Genomic DNA, 24,804 nt, shown 5'->3' with positions numbered 1-24,804 from the left:
ACTGCTGGATTGATTTTCTCAGACCTTTTCAACTCTGGAGATTAAATTTGGCTGACCCAGCCTTTTGCAGGTCACCTTAGTTTTCTTTGCTCCACCCCTCTCAGAGGATACAAAACTCTAATCCAGGCCTGGTTTAGTCACTGAGGTCCCTGGGATTCGGCAGACTAGAACATCAACAATACCCTGTGGCACTTTCTCTCCTTGCCCCTGCCCAAGGTGCCGGCCTTCTCAAAGGCAGACGCAAGAGAAGCCGGAGGTGCAGAGCTGGTGAAGATGGACATCCTTGCATTCTCCACTGAGACTTGGACTCTTCTCCTCCTATTTGTAGGCCTCCTGATGCTGTGAGTAAGATTTGCTATATCGGTCAATCTCGTTTGCACGCATCTGTGCGAAACGGGGAGTTTCAGCCTGCATCTACTGTGCTCTCCCCGTTGCACAGGGTCAGCTCCAGGTCTTGCAGGGCTGTCGGGCAAGGCACCCTCCAGGTGCCCCAATTCCTTGGTAAGGGTACCACCTCTCCTCACTGCCATTATCACCAGCGGCTGTTTGCTCTCCTCCTCCTCATTGCTACCAGGCAGAAAACAGGGCCACACCCTCACCCGTACATTTAAAGCACCCTTAAAGCCCCTTTCACAGTAGCGGAGAATTCTGGGAACTGTCTTTAGTGAAGGGTGCTGGGAACTGCAGCTCTGTGAGTTCAGCACCCTTAACAAAGTACAGTTCCCTGGATTCTCCATGACTGCGAAAATGGCATGAGGGTGCTTTAAAAGGATGGTGTGGGTGGAACCCCAGTGAGCTATCAGGCAGTAGCATCTATGGATCCTCCCTTTGGCCACCACTGTTGTCTGAGCCAGAGTGAGAGGGTGGTAAAAAAAAGCAAGCAGGTTGCTATGGCAAAAAAGGAGAGGCAGGTCCAGGGGGCTCTGGACAGCGGGCCCCCTGCTGGGATGGGGGGTCTCTGAAGATGTCCAACCAAGCCGACCTCTAATGTCAGCTCTGGGGTCCCACTGCGGGCCTCCTGTTATCTCACAGCTTGGTCTCCATTTGATGGGGGTACCTGATGTCGGGAGGCATCCCATTATTGACTCTAGGGATAAGGAGAGCCCTGACGGGGTGGATCAGACATGGCTACTACGATTACTACTACTGTCATTATTACCACTACATTTATTGTCTGTCCTTCACCAGTAGGTCCTATGGTGGGTCACAACAATATAAAATGCATGATTAAAAAGAGTCTAAAACAATGCACTGATGCAGTCCAGGGGCCTGTTTCTCATGGTGGCCAATGGGATGCCTCTGAGAAGCCCATGAGACTGGATGGAGCAGGCGAGGGCAGGGCCAGCCTTACTCTTAGGCAGAGTGTGGCACCTGCCTCGAGCAACTGATTGTAGGGGTGAGGTGGGGAGCAGCTGTGAAGGCTTGGAGACCTTCCCTGTGCCCCCTAAGTGTGTCTGCTGCCCTCAGGGGCAGCGGAGGACAGTGCCCTTTCAGCAATGAGAAAGTAAAATTCATATGTGGGATGGGATGGTGCAACTTCATAACCAGCCTAAAAGTTGGGGGGGTTCAAAAATTTTAATTATTTATTTTGCATAAAAAGAATTAGGGAGCTGAAGGATTTTAGGGGGGTAGCCCCTAGCCCCCCTCCTGGCTACAGGCCTGGCGTGGAGCGGGCCCCATTTTGTCCTTCGCTAAACGTCTTTGTCTGGCCTTTTATGAAAAAACACACACAAAAGTGGCCCAGACCGGAAGCAGATGGATGCTTCCCTCCTTCCCCTGTCATCATCGGAAGGGGGTCAGTTTAAGAGACCAACCTCGGGGTGAGGGGTGGGCCCCACTCCCTGAGTGCACAAGAGCAACCAAATGAACTTCCCCATAAAAAAGAAAAAAGTGGCAGGTGGCTGTTCACCTGAGAAAGAAAAAGTGGCAGGTGGTTGGCCAGAAATTTGCAATCCTGGGAGCAAAATCCAGAGATTCCCTCAAAAAGAAGCAGTTTTAGCACCAACTTAGAATCACGCAAGGAGATGGAGGGGGGGAGCGGGGGGAGAGGGAAACAAGACCCAAAATGAAGAGTTTCCTCGATGAAAGCCTGGCTCAGGCCATAAGGTGCAGCTCTGCTTGATTTCTCAGCAATAAATCTGTGCAGGCAGCATTTTTCTTTCCGTCTCTCTGCCCCCCACCTCTTTTTCTGTCTCTTCGCCTTGAGCCGGCAATGAGCGCTGGGCCTAGAGAGAGACACATCGCTCTCACTCTTTTTCATTTTATATTGCTCAAGCCTTTAAGGACCCATTTCCACGGGGGCACCTTTTCCTTTACGAGATGATTGCTTTTACCTTACGGTTATCTCTCTCTGAAGATTTCTTGCAGAAGTGGCAGGCACCCAGGCTGTATCAGCGGTGGCACTTATTAAACAGTCTTACAAAGTAGTTATTGCAGAAGTCAGGAGGGGTGTGGGAGGGAGGTGTCACACAGGTTCCCCCCTCTCCCCGAGTCAATGCTTAATCCCTGAGTTAACATTAACAACTTGACCGCCTCTGGGAAAGGTTTTGAAGAGATTTCCTCCAAACATTGTGTTCTGTTTAGTAATGGGATGGAGTGCAGCTGTTTGTAACAGCTAAGCTAATTCGCTTAAACAGAACATAACTTCTTCTTTTCTTTAATCAGTAGCAACCAGGAATCTGGTTTTGCCTCTCACCTCGGCGGGACAATGGCCTGCTTCCAAAATGGAGGACATATTGTGCTCCTCTTTCCACTCTCAGCTGTAGAAAGGAGCTAAACTGTCAAACAGCTCAGGCTAAAACCAAAGTCTTCTTCCACATTCCTCAAAAGCAGGGGTAGATAAGATGTTTTGACCTGAGGGCCACATTCACTCTTGGTCAACCTTCTGGGGGGCCGCATGCCAGCAGTGGGTGTGGCCACCCCACACTCCCACATGCACCCCCACACAGAGAGAACACAAGCACAGACATCAAGGCACAGATCAGCTGAGCAGGGGGATTATTGCCCCCTTTCTGCTCATGAAAAAATCAGTGGGGAGTTTGCAGTTTGCATCCTCATCAGGCAATGCCCACTCCAGTGCGTTGAGTCTACTTGATTTCCACCCTTCTTTTTGTTGCCACTGACAGTTGGACCTTGGGGGTAGGAAAAAAATTATTGGATGGGCAAGATCAGCCCCTCAAAACTGCAGGTTGGCTCCTGCTCAAAAGCTTCTGCTACAGTCAATTGCCTTGGCCTCCAACTCCACTTCTCTATCCTCCCCCAGATGGCACTGGGGTACCCTTAAAAGCTGGCCCTTTTCCTTGTTTTCTCCTTCAGAAACATCTGAAACAGCTGTAATCCATTTCCTTCCCATCCTATCCTATCCTTTGAGGCAGGGTTTGCCAAAGTTTTGCACTCCATATGTTGTGGACTCCAACTCCCATCAGCCCCTGCCAGCATGGCCAATGGCCAGGCAAGTTGGGAGCTGTAGTCCCACAACATCCAGAGGGCATCCCATTGGCTAACCCTGCTGTAGGGTGTATAAGCTCTGTCTAGATCAGCCTGGACCACAGTTCCTGCCAGCCCTAGCCAGCCATGTCCTACCTGAGGCTGATGCGAGCTGCAGTTCGAAACATTTAGACGACACAAGGTTGGTGAAGGCTCATCTACAAGTATCCCCTGGGGCCAGTTCGTACATGCAGGCACACCACTTAATAACCCAGTGCTTGATGGCTCATGGCTGAAGGTACAAACCAGGAAACACTGGGAAATTTAAATTGTACTTGTGCTGCTTGATCTGTGATGGCTCTTTTACACACACACATGTTGCTGCTTGATGTTGCAGGTACTGAGTGAAGAATATGCATGTGTGAAGTGGCCCACGATGAGGCACAATGCGGCCTTACATCTGAATTAACTGGGCTAAAGGTTGGACTGGGCTAACGGTTGCATCAGACTTTGATGTCTCAAATCCTTTGCTTCCTGATGCGTTTACAAAAATATAATTAATCCCCCTCATTGTTTTACAGATATGGGATCTGGCCCTATGGCATCTTCAAGAAGCTGGGCGTCCCAGGACCAACACCCATCCCTTTCTTGGGCACTGCCATAGCCTATCGCAATGTAAGCTGACAAAACAAGACATTTTCATTTGGGGCATTCAGGTATAGGGTTACCTTGTAGGGCTACCCAAAGCACAGGCTGATGGGCTCCCCATTCCCCTTTTGTTAGCCATAGGAGGAGACCAGAAGTCTCCGCTTGTAATGTTAAACAGACCACAGTTCCCCATGAGGTCCAAACTCAGGCAACTGTGGTTTGTTTTAATTGTGGTTAGTAAGAACAAGCCTGGATCAAGTGGTGGGTTACAGATCTTGGCTTGTTCTCAACCTGTAATTTAAACCAGGGACTGGGAACCTCTACTAGACTAAGGGTGGTATTCCCTTGTGCGCAATTGTCCTGGCGTCATATATGCCAGAGGGCGGGCAGGGGTTAGAGGCAATGCTGGGTAGAGCAGTAGACACAACTCTTAGAATCATAGAATAGTACAGTTGGAAGGGGCCTGTAAGGCCATTGGGTCCAGCCCCTTGCTCAATGCAGGATGCTACACAAACGAATCTTACCTTTGTAGAGTAGGCTACATTCCCGCCATGCAAAAGTCAGTGGATTCTACACACCAGACAAGGAAGATGCATGATTGACAGTTGAAGGACACATTGCAGCCGGGTGAAAGCAGGCCAGTGGAGGGGGGGACGTAGCCTGAGGAAAGACTCAAGAGCAAGATCCAGAGGCCTGGAGGGCTGAATGTAGGCCTGAGGACTACCTTTGGCTAAAACAAACCACAGCGCCTCCCCCAAGTTCAGACCTCAGGGGGATCTGTGGTTAGTTCAGAAGGGGGATCCTCTCTCTTCCTCTGGCATATGAGGGGGAGCACACAAGTTTGGGGTTCAAGCAAACTCATTTGTGTAGCAGGAAACAATGGGCCATTGTTGGATGGCCCAGAAAATACAAGAAGTCACAAATACATAAACAGGGAGTCAAAACCAGGTAGTGCCTCCTCCTGCAATCTAGGGCTCTCTGAGTAGTCCTACTCTGTGGTCCACGCCTACAGAACAATTACGAAAAATTGATCTCACAATGAAAAAAAAAATTACCAACCCAGCTGTCTGGGTGTTGCAGGGTGGCATGGACCTTTGCTCTGGAATTACTTGAAAAAACTGTTATCTGTCTTAGCTGAGTAAGCAAGTGGCCAATAGCAAAGCTGCTGTAGATTATTTTATTTCAGCCTTGCAAAGAAGGTCATACTAGCTCACTAAAAATCTTACTAGCCCAGCCCACCTGCCGGGTGAGCGACTACTTACAGATATGTATTATTTGCTGAATGTTGTGCCATTCCAGCCATTCCAGGCTGTGTCCACACATAATATTAAGCCATGGTTTGTTTAGTAAACCATGAGTTACCTCACAGATGAGCAAAGAAGCATTGGCTTTTTTCTCCAAAGCCTGGTTTATTTTCCAACTGTTCTTGCCCAGGGCCTTCTGGGCTTGGGTGGCTAAACAAACCATAGTTAGTCTGCTGGGTTAGGGTTTGGTCCAGAGCTTGGAAAACTTACTTTTTTTGAACTACAACTCCCATCAGCCCAATCCAGTGGCCTGCTGGCTGGGGCTGATGGGAGTTGTAGTTCAAAAAAGTAACTTTTCCAAGCTCTGGTTTGGACATTCACACAAAGCACACTTTGGGTAAACAAATGATGGCTTAGCATTTTGCGCATACCAGGCTGAATTTTAAACCATCTATTACAGGGAATAACGGAGTTTGACACAGAGTGTTTTAAAAAATATGGGAAAATGTGGGGGTGAGTATGTTTTCCTTGTTTTTTTTTCTTGAGTTGTAAACTTCTGTCAACTTGGTTTTTAGATTTATCAACTCAAATTTGGGAAGGGAAAATTGTAGATGGTGTGGCTGCAGATTAAAGAAGTTGTGTTTAATTATCATTGGAGGCTGTTTTGGTTCTGGTGTGCTAGGAAGTAAAAAAGGAAGGGTTAAAGAAGGCTCTCCCTTCTAAAGAGTGTAGTAAGTTTTCATACTTCCTTGAATAAACTCTCAATAGGTGCTGAAATACTCACATTTGAGGAAATTGAAAATTTGTTTAAATTCAATCACTTAAAAGCCAGATGAAAACAATGCAATAGGACCAGATATTTGCTCTGATGGCTGCAGTTCTCTTTAAATACACAAAGGTGCTGGTGTTGTGATGTGGTTGTCACCATGTGGTGAATGAACTGTGTTATTTGTATATCTTAAATGAAGGATGACCAAAGCCAGTCCAAAACAGCCTTTTCTTGGTGGCTGAAAAACCTTTTCCAAGCTGTAAGGAAGAGGTTTTACACTTTAATGTTATATTTCAAATTTAGTACAGGTACATGATATGCAAAAGTACTTGGGACCCAGTGCGTTAATTGATTAAACCATGTAGAGTTTCAGTTGCTGAATATATTGATTAAATCTGCATGTATTTCCATATGGATAAGACAATACTTTTGAAGCAGGAAGCCTCCTTCCTTTCATTTTAGAAAACACCCAGTCTGAGTTGTTGCAGGGATCATCTTGGAAAAGAGGTTTGCTCCTATGTAAAGAAACAGGTGTCTTTAAGATCATGGCTTTTATAAGCAGTTGCATTTTGTATAACTGCTACCAACCTTTCTAGTCCAAAGGGTTTTTTTTTTAACTGATTGACGTGTACGCCCTCTCAAGTGTAGTCTCATCTGCACATGTACGCAGGCAGGCAAGTACAGGCATATAACTCCCCCTCCTCAGTTGTTCCATGCAGATCAGCAGAGGGGGATTATTGCCCTCCCCATGCTAATCAGATGATTGCTCTGGTGATCAGTTGTTGTTATGTGCCTTCCAAGGCGATTACGACTTATGGTGACCCTATGAATCAGTGACCTCCAAGAGCATCTGGTATGAAGCACCCTGTTCAGATCTTGTAAATTCAGGTCTGTGGCTTCCTTTATGGAATCAATCCATCTCTTGTTTGGCCTTCCTGGTGATCAGGTAGGGGGTTATTTGCATCCATTCCCCACCAGGGCACTGGGCTTCCAGTGCTGCACCTATTTTCATTTTTTTTCTTTGGAGGCCAGAAAAAATGGCTTAGAGGCTTGGTCAGGCCTCCAAACTGAGGGTTAATGGGATAGATTAATCTGTTAAACACTGCTGTTGTTAGAAAAGCACACATTTATATAGGTTGCTTTGCCTGGGCATGGATGTTCCTAACTGCAAAGTACTTGTTGACTTCATTACAAAGCCACTCGTTCTGAGACTGTGATTGGATGAATCAAGACATCCGCACCTTAAACTAACCAAAAAGGGTAGAGGGCTGAGCAATCAAACGATTCATTAACCTGCAATGTAGTTCATAAAGCTTTAAGTAAGAATCCGGTGTAGAAATGGGGGATGGGCGACAATTTTGATCCAGTTTGCATTTCAAGCTGAGTTTATCAAAACCGCACTTTCTGAAAGAATATGAGAAGCGAAACACAGCCAGCCTTTGAAATCTGCATTCGGAGTTTGTGATGCAGTTTGCCAACCGATGTTTGCAAAAATGCATATACTAGGGGAACATGTGCATAAAAATGAATATATAACATGCCGAAATGTATTACATGATGAGAAACGGCTCACAAAAAATGTGTACATTAGTCAAAACTCTCTACAAGAATTTTTATTAGGGGAAATTTGCACTAAAATGCTAGAGAATTTTCATGTGGATTTTTTTTTTAATTGCAAATTGCTGCAGAAATGTAAAGAGCGGAATTTAAGATTGGAAAAATGAGACATTGAGAGAACGGAAATGGAGAGGTTTTTCCATCCCTGATAGAAACAACCAACAGCAGCCCTGGGCAGGTTGCGAGAATCCATTGCTTGCTATTACATATCACTGTACAAATCCCTGCTGGGCCATGAAGCTCGCTGTGTGACCTTGAGGGCCAGTCACTGTCTCTCAGCATAACCTACCTCACAGGGTTGTTGTGAGGATAAGAATGGGAGGGAAGAACCATGCTTGTTTGCTACCTTGAGCTCCTTGGAGGCAAAGTGAGATATAAATGTAATAATAACAAATGTAATGATATATAATAGTACAACCATCTAATCCATTTTCAATAGGTTGAGGGCACAGTAAATCAGCCTTTGCCAACCTTGTGCCCTCCAGATATTTTGGACTATAAGTTTCCATCAGCCCTAGCCAGTTTGCTGGGGCTGATTGGAGTTGTAGCCCTTGGGGGCACCAGGTTGGCCAAGGCTACTGTAAACGGTAATAAAGATGCAAGAAGGATCCCCCCCCCATTTTGCCACCAGTGGCATAACTTACGCAGCAAATGTTTGTCCTAGGTTTTATGATGGCCGGTCGCCCGTCCTGGCTATTACTGATCCAGCCATAATTAAGGTTGTACTGGTGAAAGAGTGCTACTCTGTCTTCACCAATCGGCGGGTAAGTCCCCATTTTCAGTCATGTTCCGAAAGGGTTATAAGATCATTCTAGAAACCCACAAGCTAATTTTGGGGTGGCTCTGTTTTGCTTCCACACCGATAGGCACTCAGCTGTCTAAGTTGACCCATGCAAGTAGCAATGAAATTAAAACAGTGGTTTTCAAACTCTTCAGCAGAGCTTTCTCATAATCTTCTCCAAGATTCCTGAAAAGAAAAAGAAAAATTAGTAATGACAGAAACATTTCCCTGTAACGGAAATATCATCAACAGGCTTCCCCTACAATGGGCAGTGTTGCTTTGTTCTACATAGTGATGGGGAATCTGTGGGGAGCCCCCAGATCTGTTAGGATTCCCATCATCCCCAAATATTGGCTGCCTGCTGAGGCTCGAGTTGGAGTCCACTCCTCTGTTCTGGAGAAACCTTTTTCCGTATTGTGACTATGCCATTATCAAATTCATTCTCTCTCTCTCTCTCTCTCTCTCTCTCAAATCACCTGGCAGAGCTTTGGTCCAACAGGTAAGTTGGAAACTGCTGTTTCGGTAGCTAAAGATGAGATTTGGAAGAGGATCCGCACTGTCCTCTCACCCACTTTCACTAGTGGGAAGCTCAAGGAGGTAAGAACCAGGAGATGGCTTGCAATAAAACCCATTGGCCCCATCCCTCCCTCCGAATGAATATTTCCAAGCCCCTGACCTGGAAGGACTTGGCCACTGAGCCTCCTGAGGAGCAAGAGTTCTATCCAATATCCTCGCCTCTCCCCTTTGAGATGTAGTAAATTATCTGGATGCTATTCCATCGCACAATGTATTTCCCTTGAGAATCTCAGTGCTGGAAACTTCTCTCTTTCATCAGAGGGACCTAATTCAAAGTATTTAAAACCTTTAAAACCCATCATGCCCTGGGATCTCAGGACCAGAAAGATCAACTCCACATGTACCTACCTTGAACCATGGGATGGTCATCCAAACCCCCTCTCTAGGCACACCCACCTTGTGAGCTGCAGCAGGTGGCTATGGGAGGAAGGGCCTTTTCACATGGTACCACCTCAGCTATTGAATGCCCTCTCCAGGCAGGCTTGCCTGGTGCCTACTTTAATGTATTTTCAGTGGCAGGCAAAGACCTGTTCATTTCCCAGACTTTTAAAATTATATTATGGTTATATCATCTGGATTTTATTCCCCTGCCTTAAGTTTTAAATTGGTTTGCTACTGCAAAGTTTCTCTTCCTGTTTTTTAAACTTTTTTTGTGATTTATCATCGCGCTGTATTCATTTTATTTTCTCGGAATTTTGCTTTAATCCCTGTGAAAGATCTTTGGTTATAGGATGGCCTTTAAATTGCACAAATAAAGAAATAAAACTTGAGGATAACCATGGGCAAAATAGTTCCTGCTTTTCTGTGGTAACATTGAGGCTCTGGAATGAGCTCCTGAGCAGGTCAGCCTGTGCACCCTTCTTTCAGTCTTCAATAGGAAGACCAAAGTGCATTTCTTTAAAATGTCAATATTTTAATATTTAATATTTTAATATTTAACATCTTAACATCTTAATATTTAACCAATTTAATACTTTTTAAATATTTAATATTTTAGTGTTGAGTTTTTGTAGCTGCTTATGTGTTTAATTATGTTTAGGTTTCTGGTATAATTACTTTATCTTTAAGTTGTTTAATATATATTTTAATTGTATATTGGATGTTTATGTTGTGAACCGCCCAGAGAGCTTCGGCTATGGGGCGGTATATAAATCTAATAAATAAATAAATAAATAAATAAAATGAGCTTTAGGGCAAAATATTGTATTATGCTTATTCTGTCAAATCATTTACTGTTTGTTTTAAATAATGAAAGCATTGCTATGATGATAATGATGGTGATATTATTGGCACAGTATTGAGTACATGGACATTACACAGTAACATAGGCAAAGCCAGAATGGTCTCTGCCCCATGGAGCTTACAGTTGAGAAAACACAGAAGAAAGAGGAAATACTAATAGGGGTCAGGGAGGGAAGAGGGCAAGGAACTGTAGTTACATAGGTTTAAAACTTCGTTAGAGCTGGAAATGAGGATTAAGGAGATACACTGAAAACAGTGTGGAGGATAAGGCTCTGTTCTGCCTCAGCTGCCTCTGAATACCAGTCGCTGGGAATCATACTCGGAGAGAGTACTGTTGCGCTCAGGTCCTGCTTGTGGGCTTCACTGAGGCATCTGGAGAGCCACCATGAGAATCTGGATATTCATTTATTTATTTAGAATATCTCTATCCCACCCTTCTACCCTACAATAGGGCACTCAGGGCAGCTACAATAAAATTGCACACGTACATAATAAAATACACAACAAAAACACCAACATTACAGTAAATTAAAATGCCTAAAATACAATTAAAATCCATAAAATGCATTATGCATACCCATACGCCCACATACAAACATACATACATGTATATATGTGCATACACATATGAGGGAGTGAGAATAAAAGAACTTAAAAGATAAAAACAAAATATAAAAAACTTTAAGTCCCAACCAAAAGCTGTCTGGATCAAAATAGTTTTTACAAGTTTCCGGAAAACCATCAGGGAGGGAGCAAAGCGGGCTTCTTGGGGCAGGGAATGCCAAAGTCTGGGAGCCACCATTGAAAAGGCTCTCCCCTGCGTGGATAGCCTGAAAGAGCAGCCAGACTCTGTTGTTTTGCATGGATACTTTATTTATTTATTTAAAATATTTCTATCCCGTCCTTCTATCCTACAATAAGGCACGCAGGGAGGCTTACAATAAAATTGCATGCATACATAATAAAATTATACACAATAAAAACACAAAACATTACTGTAAATTAAAATAGATAAAGTACAATTAAAATACATAAAATACAATACACATATATATACATAGCTCTGAAGATGAATTTGATGGAAGGGAGAGCGGTAGCAAGCAACATGCCTACAGTCAAGAGGGGAGTTCCAGTTTGGTTTTCTTTATAGACAGCGTATTTTGTTTTTTGGGTGTGTTATACATTTGGGTAGCTTTGCAAGCCACAATGAGTGGAGGGTGAAGCAGAATACAAGTGATTCCCTGCTTTGTGTTGTGTCGTGCCCTCTTCTCTCCCTCCCCACCCCGTCACCGCCTCAGATGTTTCCCATCATCAAGCACCATGTGGAAAGCCTAGTGACACAACTCCAGAAGAAAGCCAAAAGAGAAGAGCTTGTGGACATCAAAGAGTGAGTAATGTCCTGGTACACCAATGCCACTACCCTGCAAAGCCCCTCTTCATTTGCACTCTGTATAGCCAAATCAGTCCACTTATTCCTGTTTTTTTCCCCTCCTCTTTCTCCTTGTTTTTCTTCTCTTTCTTCTTCTCCTTCTCCTCCTTCACCACCACCTCCTCCTCCTTTTTCTCCTTCTTCTTCCTGATTTCTGTTCTTGTTTAGTATATTTGGAGCCTACAGCATGGACGTGGTGACCAGCACCTCCTTTGGGGTGAACACAGACTCCATGAACAACCCCAAAGACCCTTTTGTGAAGGAGGCAAAGAAACTAGTGAAGTTTGACCTGTTCTCCCCACTCTTCATTTTATTATGTAAGTTGGTTCTCCTGCTTTGAAATCTAGGCTGCTCCGTTTGCAACCATTGAGTGTTTTTTGTGTGTGTGTTTTTTACTCTTTATTTATACCCCGCCTTTCGGACAAAGGCCCTCAAGGCAGCTTATAAAGAAAAATAAACAGGTATAAAAGTACAATATAGAAATACAATGAAAATACAATAAAAGCAATACAATTTACAAAAATTAAATTAAATAACGAATAACATGATCATTATCGGCACCGCCAAGAAACAGGAGGTGGTGTTAGCGGGGGCGGCAGCTCTCGAGAGGCAGAAGGGCGACAGGCATTTGTTACAGCAAAGCTGTTTGCTGTTTCAACGTTGTCTTCCTCTCCATGTCCTCGGGTTCGCTCAGCTGCTGCTGCTGGTTTATGTCGGGGGGGGGGCAGCTGCGGGAGCTCGGGCTCGGGGACCTGGGCCTTGCCTGGAGCAGCAGGAGGAGGAGAAGGACGTGGCGGTGGATGCCCCTTCAGGAACTCAGGAAAGTTCCTTCTTCTGGCATAGGCTGCAGCTCACCAGACCCCTGTAGTCTCCATCTCATCAGCTTTCCAGCCAGGTGAAACATAATCTGTAGCCTCGCATCTCTCCCCATTGCTAGCTGGCCACTCCAGCCTCCTTCAAGCACTTTCTTGATCCCACTAATAACAGGGATCCACTAATAGTAGGGATCCTGAAGGGAAGAGTGAGGGCAAGGACTTGTTCTCTGCTGCCCCCAGAGGCCAGGACTGGAAGTTTAAGTTATAGGAAGGCAGATTCCAGCTGAACATTTGGAGAAACATCTTGACCGCAACAGCAGGTCAGTAATGGAAACAGCTACCTGTTGGGAGTGGGTGGGGGGAGGGCTCTTGCTTGCTGGAGGCGCTCAAGCAGGGAATGCTCCAGCTCTGGATTTTATGTCTCAAGCATGGGGTTGGACTAGATGGTCTTCAAGACACCTTCCAGTTCTGTGATTTTATTGCAATAAATGCTATGCATTTGGAAAATGTATTAAATTCATCGATGTGCATATGCTTTCTTAAATGACATCCTGGGGGTTTGGTTGCATAGCCTCTGGTTTGGTTCAAATGTGTAGCCAGGCTGAAGATAGCACTCCATATGTGAGGTGCATACCCCCCCACGACATCACTGATGATGTGGGGAAGAGCCAAGTTGTGTCATCCCCCTTCCCTCTTCTCAAGGGTGAATGGCTACACAATTCACGCCCCAGCACCAATCAGGGCCCTCCGCCCCCCTCAATTGGAGATGGGCACTTGGCTTGCTGTTGTGACACTGCCCTGCTGAGGCTTCTTTGCTCTCCCCCTAGATATCTTTCCATTCATAAGTCCTCTTCTGAACAAGATGAATGTGCACATATTCCCCAGTGAGTCTGTAGACTTCTTTTCAAGGGCGATCACAAAAATAAAGAAGGATCGGGAACAAGGGACAGGAAAGGTAAGAAGGAAATAAAAGAAAAAAGGCCTGTAAACCCCCCCCCCTTTGATGATTTGACCCAGATGAAAAATTATTTTTGACCCTGTTCAATTTAAGAATGGTTCTGGGGCCCCATGGCAATGAGACTGCATCCTTATGCTCTGTATTGGCCCATGGGCAAGCTCAGCAGCTATATCAGCAGAATAGCTGCCTGTAGGCAAGGGGGGGCTTGTATTCCCCCCCCCCAGCCTTAGTTTTCTCTAGTTTAGCATTCAGCATTTAAGCATGAGGAAGATGGGTCAAGGAACAGTCAATGAGGTCAGAGCCACCTGGAGTCTAATCTGGGGTTCCTAACAAGCATTCGGTGTGATGCTCTGCCAAGAGAGTCTGTGTGATGCTGGGAAGGTGCCTTGTTAAACAGATAGTGTAGGCCTTGGAGCAGTTAACTCCCTGCCAGGCAATTAGGGGCATGCAGCTTATCAGCTATTGTTATGTTGTATGATCTTGGGGAAGAGCCTCATCACTGGATGGCAAAGTGGTAACTTAATTCTTTGTCTAATTAGTTGCCATCATTGTGCTTGTAAACATGTATCCTATAAAAGTGCTTCTTGTGCCCAGTGGGTTGTTCAGAACTGGTCACGCTCTGTGCAAGACGTGCAGTCTGCTCCACGTTGGGTGCACCTGAGTGCTGAATGTTACCCAATAAACTTTGTCCTGCTAAGTCTGCCTTCTTCATCTCTCTGGTACCTCGGAAACCTGAATGCCCACTGCCAGGGCATACATCCTCACTTAGCTGCTGGGGGTAAGCCCCATTGAAATCAGCAGGATGTGCTTCTGAGTAGGCATGCATAATGGGACTTAACAGCCTGGTTCAGTATTGATTTGGGCTTCCTCTTTGCTAGAGTGGCTGGAAGTGCTGTGTTCCCTGACTGGTTATTTTTCTTCCCAGGACAGAGTGGATTTCTTGCAACTGATGATCGACTCCCAAAAGTCAGATACACAATATGAGAGCGATGGCGTGAAGCACACCTACAAAGGTAATCGTTTGAGATAGTCCCTGCTTCCCAAGGCCTAATTTTGAGCCGGAGCTCTTGCACCAGAACCAGATTTCATTGGCAAGGCTGCATGTGGCAGAGCATCTGCTGTGCATGCAGAAGGTCCCCGTAGGACTGGGAGAGGCGCCTGTCTGAAACCCTGGAGAGTCACGGCCAGTCGGTGCAGATGATACAGTGAATTAGGAGACCCAATCAGGGCTCACGGACATACCTTATGCCAAATATGCTTTAAGGTAGATTCCTGCATGGAGCAGGGGGCTGGACTCGATGGCCTTACAGGCCCCTTCCTACTCTCCTGTTCTATTATTCTCTGAGATCTCACCCTCACACATATGATCCAGGCACACAAACTGAAATTTTACACATTTGTGAAGCAGTGTGGGTGCCAATTAAATGGAAGTCGTCTTACAGCTGTAGCCATCCTGTGAAGAAGAAATGGAGTTGAGTCTCAGGAACTATGCAGCTTGCCCATTCATCCTAATTAATATTAATAATGATCCCTGATAAAGTGCCTAAATTTTCTAAGCATTGAAAGGGTGTTAAAAGACAAGGCAGTCCCAGCACACAGGGTCACTTCTAATAGGCACAATACAAAAGGAAAGAGGAATGGGGAGGGAAGAGGAAGGCAAGCTCTGGAGCTGCTACTCCTGATGGCCAATGGATAGGCCAGGTTGGTCTCCCCCTTGCCAAGATGTTCTTCCAAGGAGGCAGGGAGTGTTTCTGTAGGACAGGGGTGTGGAGCCTGTGCCCGCCATGCCAGGGTGGGCTAAATCTCCAGTTATCCCTGCCCATTGACCATACTGGCTATGACTCCTGGCAACATCTGGAGGGCAGCAGGTTGCCCGTGATGAAACAAGGGTTAGAGCTAGCATTGGTCATTTGGGTGTTTCCCCCCCATGACAGGTCAGGAAGCAGAATGCTTTACTGATTCCTTTTTCCAGATCTCGCCACAAAGCAGCACATTCTCCTGTCTTCCCTCAGGGCAGACAGCTCTTTAAGTAGCCCTTAGGAAGATGAGGGAGAGTTTGCCACAACCATTCCTTCAGGATGTTCGTGGTCTGCTCAGGAGCTGAAGGCACGAGCCGTGTGGGCTTCTTCTCTCTATTATTATCAGTGGGGGTGGGGAGATCAATCTACAAGCCAACCTGGAAAAGTAGATATAGCAACCTTGGCGGGAATCCATATTTCCTTTCTTGTTTTCTATAATGAACAGTCCCGGGAATTCAAGCTGAAGTCCCACCCTCTAGCCTTGCCTGTTAGACATACAAGAAGACCATCTCATGCCTTTGCCTTGTGCATGTACACAACCACTCGCATTTAGGATTGAGCACCCTCACCTTCACTTTCCTTCCTCTTTACAGCTTTAACCGAGGAAGAGATAATGGCACAAGCAGTTATATTCATATTTGCAGGCTATGAAGCCACCAGCAATATCCTCGGCTACATAGCTTATGAGTTAGCTATCCATCCGGATGTTCAGCAAAAACTGCAGGACGAGGTTGATGCTGTCCTGCCTAATAAGGTACTTGTTTGCACTAGCTCCATACAGTGGTACAAAGCCTTTAACCGCAGCTGTTAAGCAGCACGTTCACCCACCCGTGGCCTTTTTAAAAAGCAGATGCGAACTGGCACTGTATAGTAAAGCACCTCTGCGCAAGGGGATGCTTGAGGGTTCTCTGTGGATTCTGGTGCAAACTGACCTGGTCAGCACCTCCTGGACTATTGTGAAGATCAGAACATAATTAGTATCCTTCAGATTTCATACTTCTCCAAATCTTGTGATACAATTTTTGGCTCAAAAGTAAATAAATAATCATGTACCGAAATGCGTACAATGTGATGAAGTATGCTTTTAAATACTTATTTTGTGATGAGTGTCAAGATATTCATTTAAAATATGGATTTTCATGCAGATTAAAAGCAATCCAGAGATTAATGTGGAAATGGGATGGAACAGACTGATGAAGGAAGGCATGTGAAATTTGTGAACACATTCATTCATTCATTCATTCATTCATTCATGTGAAACTGGCATAGAGCAGAAATAGATGGATCTATCTGCCCACACTGTTGATGTATTTTATTTGAATTATGTCTGACTTCTATTTTACCTTTGTTAAGATTTTGTATAGATAGAAAGATAGATAGAGCTTTTTGGGGGGTAAAAAAAGAAGAAGAAGGATGTCCTGGTACTCATACATTCAGCCACCTTGAAGATTTCTTTCCATGGAAAAGTAGGATTGAAATACCTTTAATAATTAATAAAGAAAATGTTGGGCCTTTATGTCACATGTCCCTTGTAGAGCACATTGGTGCCATGGGGATGCAAGTCAACAGCCCAGAGAACCAGATGGCCAGACTCAGTGTTCTGTTAGCAACCTCTCTATGTATTTAAGTGCAGGGTTTGTTTTACAGAAATTGCTAGCATAGGAGGCCTGATCCATACAGGGATCTTAGTGTGGGTGGATAAGGGAGGGTCTATAATCCTTCCTGCTACGGTCTGCATTCGGATCAGAGCCGCCCCCCACCAGCAATCTGCATAGAGGGAAAAGCTTGCATTAGAGTGAATGGGAGGGGTTTTTACCCTGTGTAAATTTTGGATGCAGACCACAGTGGAAGATAAAGGGTTAAAGCCCTTCATGCCATGGTCCTCTTGATCCAGATCAACTTTCCTTCCTTCCTACACTGGAAAAGTGTGTGTGTGATGGAATATATATGTATGGTTTGAGATGGGTAGCTCTTTTACAATTTAGAAAAACTTTGAGCTAGCCACACCTCCTCCCCTTGTGTAGACAGGAGGGGTGGGGGAGAATTTCGGTTCAGTTCACATTTCAAGCCGATCTATCAAATTCACCCTTTCTGAAATAATATGAGAACCCAAACACAGCCGTCCTTCAAAATTCACATTTATTTGAATTTTGGGATGCAGTTCACCGACCAGTGTTTACAAAACTGCATATATTTGGGGAAAGTGTGCATAAAAGCAAATATAGGTGTGAAAATAATGATGAGAAATGGCTTGTGGAAATGTGTACATTAATTACAACAGCCTACAGAACTGTGTTTTTTTAAAGGAGAAATTCTCACTAAAATGCCAGAGAATTTTCATGAGGGCTAAAAAAAATAAACCCACAAATTGCTGCAGAAATGTGGAGAACTGAATTTAAGATTGGAGAAATGAGAAGCTGAGAGAAGCGAAATGGGCAGATCTTTCCATCCCTAGTAGACAGTGACAAACTTTTAAAATAACTCTCTCCCAAAGGCTCCAATCACCTACGATGTCGTCATGCAGATGGAATATCTTGACATGGCCACCAGTGAAATCCTCCGGATGTACCCAGTTGGTGGGCGAATCGAAAGGACCTGCAAGAAAGATGTGGAGATCAGTGGAATCACCATTCCAAAAGGCATGACAGTCATGATTCCACCGGGAGTATTACACTATGATCCAACATATTGGCCAGAACCCAAAGAATTTAGGCCTGAAAGGTACAGGATGGGACAGCTACGTCTTTCGATTTGCTTCTAGTCATCAGGGTGGGTGGGTGTCAGGCTAAGAAGACACAGGTAAAAAAAAACACTCGGCTCAGCTATGAAAGTCACTAGGTGACCTTGAGCCAATCACTGTCTTTAACCCTGACCTACCTCACAGGGTCGTTGTAAGGATAAAGGTGGAGGGGAAGAGAGAACCAGAGTGTACACTGTCCTGGTCTTCTTTGAAGAAGTCATGTCATTATTAATCATAGAATCATAGAATAGTAGAATAGTAGAGTTGGAAGGGGGCTATAAGGCCATCGAATCCAACCCCCTGCTCAATGCAGGAATCCAGGTTAAAGCATTCCCAACAGGTGCCTGTCCAGCTGCCTCTTGAAGGCCTCCAGTGTTAGAGAGCCCACCACCTCCCTACGTCATTGGTTCCATCGTCGTACTGCTCTAACAGTTGGGAATTTTTTTCCTGATGTTCAGCTGAAATCTGGCTGATTATTCCACGTCCTGCACTCATTATTCCACATCCTGCACTCTGGGATGATCGAGAAGAGATCCTGGCCCTTCACTGTGTGACAACCTTTCAAGAGTGCTGTCATAGCTCTGCTCAGTCTTCTCTTCTCAAGGTCAAACATACCCAGTTCTTTCAGTCTCTTCTCGATACGGCTCCTCATAGTAGGAGGTTGTGCCAGTCCACATCCAGCCATTTTTTAAAGGGTTCTGGTTTGTGGTTGTGGAGAGTACCGGGTTAACCTCATACTGGATAAGCCATTTCTCTGACGCCAGGGATGGGAAACCTGCGGCCCTCCAGATGTTGTTGGACTTGAACTCCTATCAGCCCCAGCCAGCATCTTCGACAGACAGGGATGATGGGAGTTACAGTCCAATACTTAAAGGATGACATCCCTGTGTTATTCCAACAATCTCTTCCTAAAGCATGGATTTCTAGCCTTCAGTTCCTAGAAGGCAACAGCCCCATCCCTCCTGGCTATAACAACAGTCTAGTTTCCTGGAGTGCATGAAGGAATCAGTCTCCAAGCATCTGCATGCTAAAACATGTGTCAACCCCTGGCTTAAAAAATGGGCTACTTCTGCCATAGATCTCTCTCTCTCTGTCATTCACTCCCCCACCCGACCTTTCAAGGTTGGTTTTCTTGTGTCAAAACAGGGGTACAACTGTCAGCAAAGCACAGTGCCTGAAGATTTTTCCTTCCCAATATAGCCAGAAGACAATGAATCAGCTTCTGTCACTGAAAAGGCAACCTAACAATTCAAACACTCTTTCTTCCACCCCTTGTCCACTGAGGAGTCTGGACTGTTTTTCACCAGCTGGTGAAAAGAGCCAAGGGAAATGCAAGAGTCTTGGGTAACCAGTGATAATCATAATTGTCTTCTGCCAGGAACTGCCCAGGCTTGAACTGGGAGCCTTTGGGTGGGTCTCTGTATGAGGAGGTGCTCCGTGAGCTGAGCCGCAGAACTGTGGCTTGCAGGCCGAAGGTGGGGGAGAAATCTGGATCGGTTTGCATTTTAATACTAACCTACCTAATTTGCACTTCCTGAAAAATATGTGAACTTATTCACACTTCTCTGAATTTTACAATGTAGTTTTGCAACCAAAAAGGCACAAAAATGCATATATTTGACAAAAGTGAGCACAAAAAAGCATGTATTAATGTAAATAACATACAAACATTAATTAAGGAACATAGCTTACAAAAATCTGTATATATTAGGCGAAACCAGTTAGTTCAGATTGTTGCAAATCCCCCTCTTTCCTGTCTGTCAACAGATTCAGCAAAGAGAACAAAGAGAGTATAAACCCCTATATTTACCTGCCTTTTGGAACTGGTCCCAGGAACTGCATTGGGATGAGGTTTGCTCTTCTTACTATAAAGGCTGCTGTTGCTAGCATGATGCAGCATTTCACCTTGAAGCCCTGCAAGGAAACACAGGTGAGGAACTGGCCCAGGCATTGGACAGAGTGCCTCAGGAAACTGGGAAGGGGCAGTGAAGTGTTGGAGAACCGTGCTGTTGCTGTGTGGCCACAGGCCGTGCCCTCCAACCCCTCAGCTAGCCGCCTGCCCTCTGTGCAGAGGAGGGCGCTGTCCCTTTGCAGGTGCTGAAGTCAGATTCGGCTGCCTATCTGGTCTGCTTCTGTTTGTAGAATTGGGGCTGCGGGGGGGGGGCATGTTGCCTCAGGCAGCAAAAGGTCTTGGGTCAGCCCTGGGACTGATCTGCTGATCATATTTACAAGGAAAACAGCCAGTCTGAATTAGAGGAAGCTTTTCCACTTTAGCAGAGACGGGGTTTAATGAAAGTGTCATGTAGAGAAAGCTGCTGGAGAGTAAATGCTTGACAGGTAATGCCTCCTCTGCAACACAGGTGACATTGAGTATTTGGGAAGATACAGCTGCTGTTTCTGCTTAACCCCTTAGCAACTGAAACAAAGCAATAGTGTGCAACCAAAATGGCATTGACTTCCGTCCATCTCTTGTTATCACCGCCTCTCCCTTTCTTCCTCTTGCTCCAACAAGGGGGAGTCACATGCAGAAGTAGCCTTGCATATGCAGAGCTGATTCATATGCGTCTCTGCTAGGGATGAGTGAGAAATTCAATTCAGTTTGCATTTCAAGCCAAATCGATCAAATTCATCCTTTCCAAAACAATGTGAAAACCGACACACAGCCATTCTTCAAAGTTTACACTTATCCAGATTTTGTGATGCAGTTCTCCAACCAAGCAATGCTTACAAAAATGCATATATTAGGGTAGATTGCTTGCAAAATATGTGTAGATTAATAAAAGCTGCATACAAGAATGTATTTTTTAGGAGTAATTTGCACTAAATTGCTGAAGAATTTTCATGAGGATTTTTAAAATAAAAATTTGCAAGTTGCTACAGAAGTGCAGAGAAATGAATTTAAGACTGGAAAAATGAGAAGCTGAGGGACCTGAAACTGACAGGTCCTTCCATCCCTAATCTCTGGATGCATCTTGCTGTCCACGTTGAGTGGCTCATTCAGGCCTCAAATGAAGCTGCCTGGATGTGCCTGATGATATCAATGGGAATTCACATCAATATCCATTGATTCCGGTTGTTAACACATAACCTGTTGCCCTCTACTATGGCTGGGTGGGGGGCATAATCTTCTCCAGTGTTGACATTTTAGATTGCAAGCTCCTCAGAGCAGGGACCTAATTTTTATTTCAGTTTTTGCTTATGTGACGCTGGAAAGCACTATGCATAGTGACAGCACTCTGTTAATAATAAGTGGCGCTGCCACTTGATAGATTTATTAGATCCATCAATTTAAAAATTCCCCATCAAGGAAAAATATGTCCCTGTGATCGATCAGGCAAATTTTTAACGCAATATTATTATTAATACAAGTACTTATAAAAACTGCAGGTGGCCAGCACATCTTAAAATGAGTGTTTTCCTCCTTTCTGACAGGGGGAGAAATGCCTCTTTGTAAGATGATGCCTCCTGTGGCATATGTCTAAAAACAAATTATGCTTCTTGCTTCTTAATCATAAAAATATTCAGTTGATAGATCAACAGATGGACTGACTAAAATGTCCTTAATCAAGTGGCCTAATATTTGTCAATAAGGCCAGTCCTCTGAGATCATCTATCCAGCATCTTAACTGGTCACTTACTATTACTTTTTGGGAAGTTTAAAGCAACCTTTGCAAGCCTGGTGCCCTTCAGAAGTGTTGGACTACAGCTCCCATCAGCACAGCCAAAGCCTGCTTTATAGTTAGGCCAGAACTGTAACATTTCAGATTACTTTACCCTTTTAGGGCAGGATTTGCTGTCAGGCCAAAGGGAAGGACTACGGGGTATTCCCATTCCTTTGGGAGATGTTTGGCTAGCACAACTTCTCTGCCCCAGAACATCAGCTGGAATCTCACTGCAGACTATGGCCCACCTCTTGAGTGGGATGGGCTGCAGCAGTAATGGGCAGCTGAAGCAGAGGGAAATGAAGCCTTTCTTAGCCCTTTGAAAGGTAAAGGAACAAATGCTTTAGAATGCTGTCAGTGATGTGCAAGGGTGTAGTCGTCCAGGGTCTCAGGTGGCCTTAGACCCATTACTTTTTGGGGAGCAGGGTCCCTATGTCTCCAGCATCCTATGAGCCATCAGCATGAAAGGGGAGTGTGTTAGCCACTGAGAAGAGTCTAACATGCTTCCTTGTCTTTTCCTGCTGATTAGAGCCCATCAGAGAGAAAGGAGGCAAGTCAGCCACTGAGAAGACTCTTCTCAGTAGCCAACACAAGCCTCCCCTTTGATGCTGTTTGGCTCCTAGGGGACATCTGTTGTTGTGGGATAAGGCATTAACAAGGATCTCATTCTCAACCCCACAGCAAAAAAAAAAAAAAGAGGGGAGGGGAGGGGGCATGGTTATGACTAACATGAAGGGACCCTGCACTTCTGAATTTGCCACTACACTACTGGTGATGTGCATCAGGAATCAGCACCCTTTTTTTCAACCGAGGGCTGTGTTCCCTCTGTAAGAATCCGCTGGGGGCCACATGCCACATGTGGGTGGGGCTAAAGCCAGTGGCAGATTTTTTTTTAAAAAACTGTTTTATCTCTTTTTCTGCCACCTCATCTCTCTCTCTGCCCTCCGCCTTCCTGTCTAGCAAGCTGCTAGGGCAAGAACAGAATCACTTTTGACAGAGGTCAACACTGACCATTTGCAGAGAAGGCTTTTTTTTTAAAAAAAGCCGAGGGCTGCATTTAATTAGGCTGAGGATTCCAGGTTGCCCACCTCTGATGGACATGATGTGCTGTTCCGTGTACTTCATGGTCACACAAACATGCCTGTTAATGCTCATGTGCTCCCCCCATGTGTCTGAAATTCACAGTGGTTATTTCATGTGTGCTGGGACTGTTAAGATTGGGATGCTATGGCTGCAAGTCTTCTGGGCATGCATTCTACATTCAAGACTGTAGCACACTTGTCATGGGTCATAAACATCCAATGGAAGAAGTTCAAAGAGTCTGTGATATTTCTGATCTGACCACCTGCCTCATCATCATCCTTAAGATCTCTGTTTGCCTCTCCTTTTTCAAAATCAATCTGCATTTATTTTACTGACTTCTCAATAGAGTTCCTTCCTTCTGTTTGTATTTCAGATCCCACTGGTGCTGACTTCAACAGGACTGATACGACCCAGAGATCCCATCATCTTGAAAGTAATCTCCAGAACTAGCTCTACACAGTAATGGAGGTTTTCCAGTGGAGTTCCATTGCTTCAGCTATGCCGAGAGATTTGTGTTTAGCATATTGCCACTGTGAACCATTTGTAGAATATGAAATTGTTTGGGCTTTATTTGTATAAAGACTTCTAGCTCTTCCCGTGTGTTTACCGGTTCAGGAAGTATGGCTATGATCACCAATATGGCTGATCCAGGAAGCAAATGCTCTCACTCTAAATTTGCTTTGTTTGCTTCAGTGACACCAGGATGCAGTGAAATCTAATTTGTTACATGGGTCCCTGATTGGCTGGGTTTACTTTCTGAAGAAAGAAGTCCCAAATAAGAAGAAAAAAATGATGCTGAGGAAGCAGATTATTGGGGGGGGGGAGAGAGATGGGAAATGGCAGGAAACATGTACAAAAGTAGCCTTGGAGACAATTTTATTTAACAATTATTTTAGCCCCCTCATCAAAAGTGCTAGTACTTTCCTCCAAAACTGGAATTGATGCACATTCAGCACAACTATATTTCATGTCATTGGTAATACACATATGTGAGTACACACACACACACACAGAGGGGGGTGGGATAGGGGTGGGGGTAGGGGGGGCACAGACGGGGCAAAGGACATTTGTGGCAGAAAGGTGCAAGGTCCTGGTCCCCTACTGCTGCTCCTATTCTTATTTCATGACTAAAGTTACTTACATATGAGTTTGGACTGAATTCAGGTACAGGCATCCCTAGATGAATACTCTCATCAACTAACTTCATGGTGGCATAAGAACAAAGGGAGGCTCATAACAGCAATTGTGGTGGAAGAGCCCGAGAGAGAGAGAGTTTATGCACATAATCACTGAAGAACAGCAAGAACCTAATATAGGTAAACTAATATTTTTAAAGTACTTTAATTGATTTTTGTGTTAATAAAATGTGATTTTATAAAATTGAAAAGTACATGCTTCATGCTTGTCAGTTACGCCATTGCCTGTGCACTCATTTACTTCTTGCCGAACAGCTGAGCACAATGCTGCCTGCATATTTCTCCTTATCCTCATAGATAGAAAGTAATAATAATCATATTAATAGATTTACTTCTTTAAAAAAAAACACAGCACAAGACTGGGGGAAGCTGTTTGGCCTCCGAAGATGTGTTCTTGCCAGGTAGATTGCATCACAACACAGTTTGCTCTTCTTTGAGTTGTGGAGCAAGAAGGATGATTTGGAGCAGGCCATGGAAAGAGGACCCGAATGCCCCAGCACTCTCCCCTCCTGCAGTTCCCAGCAACTGGCATTTGGAAGCAGACTGCCTTCAACAGTTGTGTTAGTCTGTTGCAGCAAAAAGCAACTTCGTACTGAAGTCCAATTCTCATCAACCTCAGCAAGCACAGCCAACGGACTGGAGTTGTAGTTCTGCAACATCTGGAGGGCCAAAGTTTCCCCAGGCCTGCTTATAGTGAACCTTTGATACCTGTTAGGCCCTGTTTACACCCAGAGCCCAACAGAGGCTAAAACTGTTCCTGGATGGCAGGAGACTAGCATGTTGCAGAAACCGTTGCATTTCATCCAACAACCACCTCAA

The 24,804-nt window shown here is 44.8% G+C and overlaps 1 protein-coding gene across 1 annotated transcript; it reads left to right on the top strand.

Moving 5' to 3' along the window:
* The first annotated feature begins 129 nt into the window (after positions 1-129).
* Positions 130-24,176, top strand: LOC133371683 (cytochrome P450 3A9-like). The gene is made up of 13 exons (XM_061599329.1): positions 130-341; positions 4,008-4,101; positions 5,779-5,831; positions 8,369-8,468; positions 8,969-9,082; positions 11,602-11,690; positions 11,901-12,049; positions 13,375-13,502; positions 14,431-14,518; positions 15,898-16,058; positions 17,799-18,025; positions 19,812-19,974; positions 23,163-24,176. The coding sequence occupies exons 1-13, from the start codon at positions 274-276 to the stop codon at positions 23,250-23,252; spliced, it is 1,524 nt and encodes a 507-aa protein (XP_061455313.1). The 5' UTR covers positions 130-273; the 3' UTR covers positions 23,253-24,176.
* Positions 24,177-24,804: the final 628 nt, after the last annotated feature.

Source organism: Rhineura floridana, chromosome 17, assembly GCF_030035675.1.
Source record: "Rhineura floridana isolate rRhiFlo1 chromosome 17, rRhiFlo1.hap2, whole genome shotgun sequence".
In the NCBI taxonomy this organism is placed as follows: domain Eukaryota; kingdom Metazoa; phylum Chordata; class Lepidosauria; order Squamata; family Rhineuridae; genus Rhineura; species Rhineura floridana.
The sequence above is the reverse complement of the archived record's forward strand: the minus strand, read 5'-3'. Positions and strand labels throughout refer to the sequence as shown.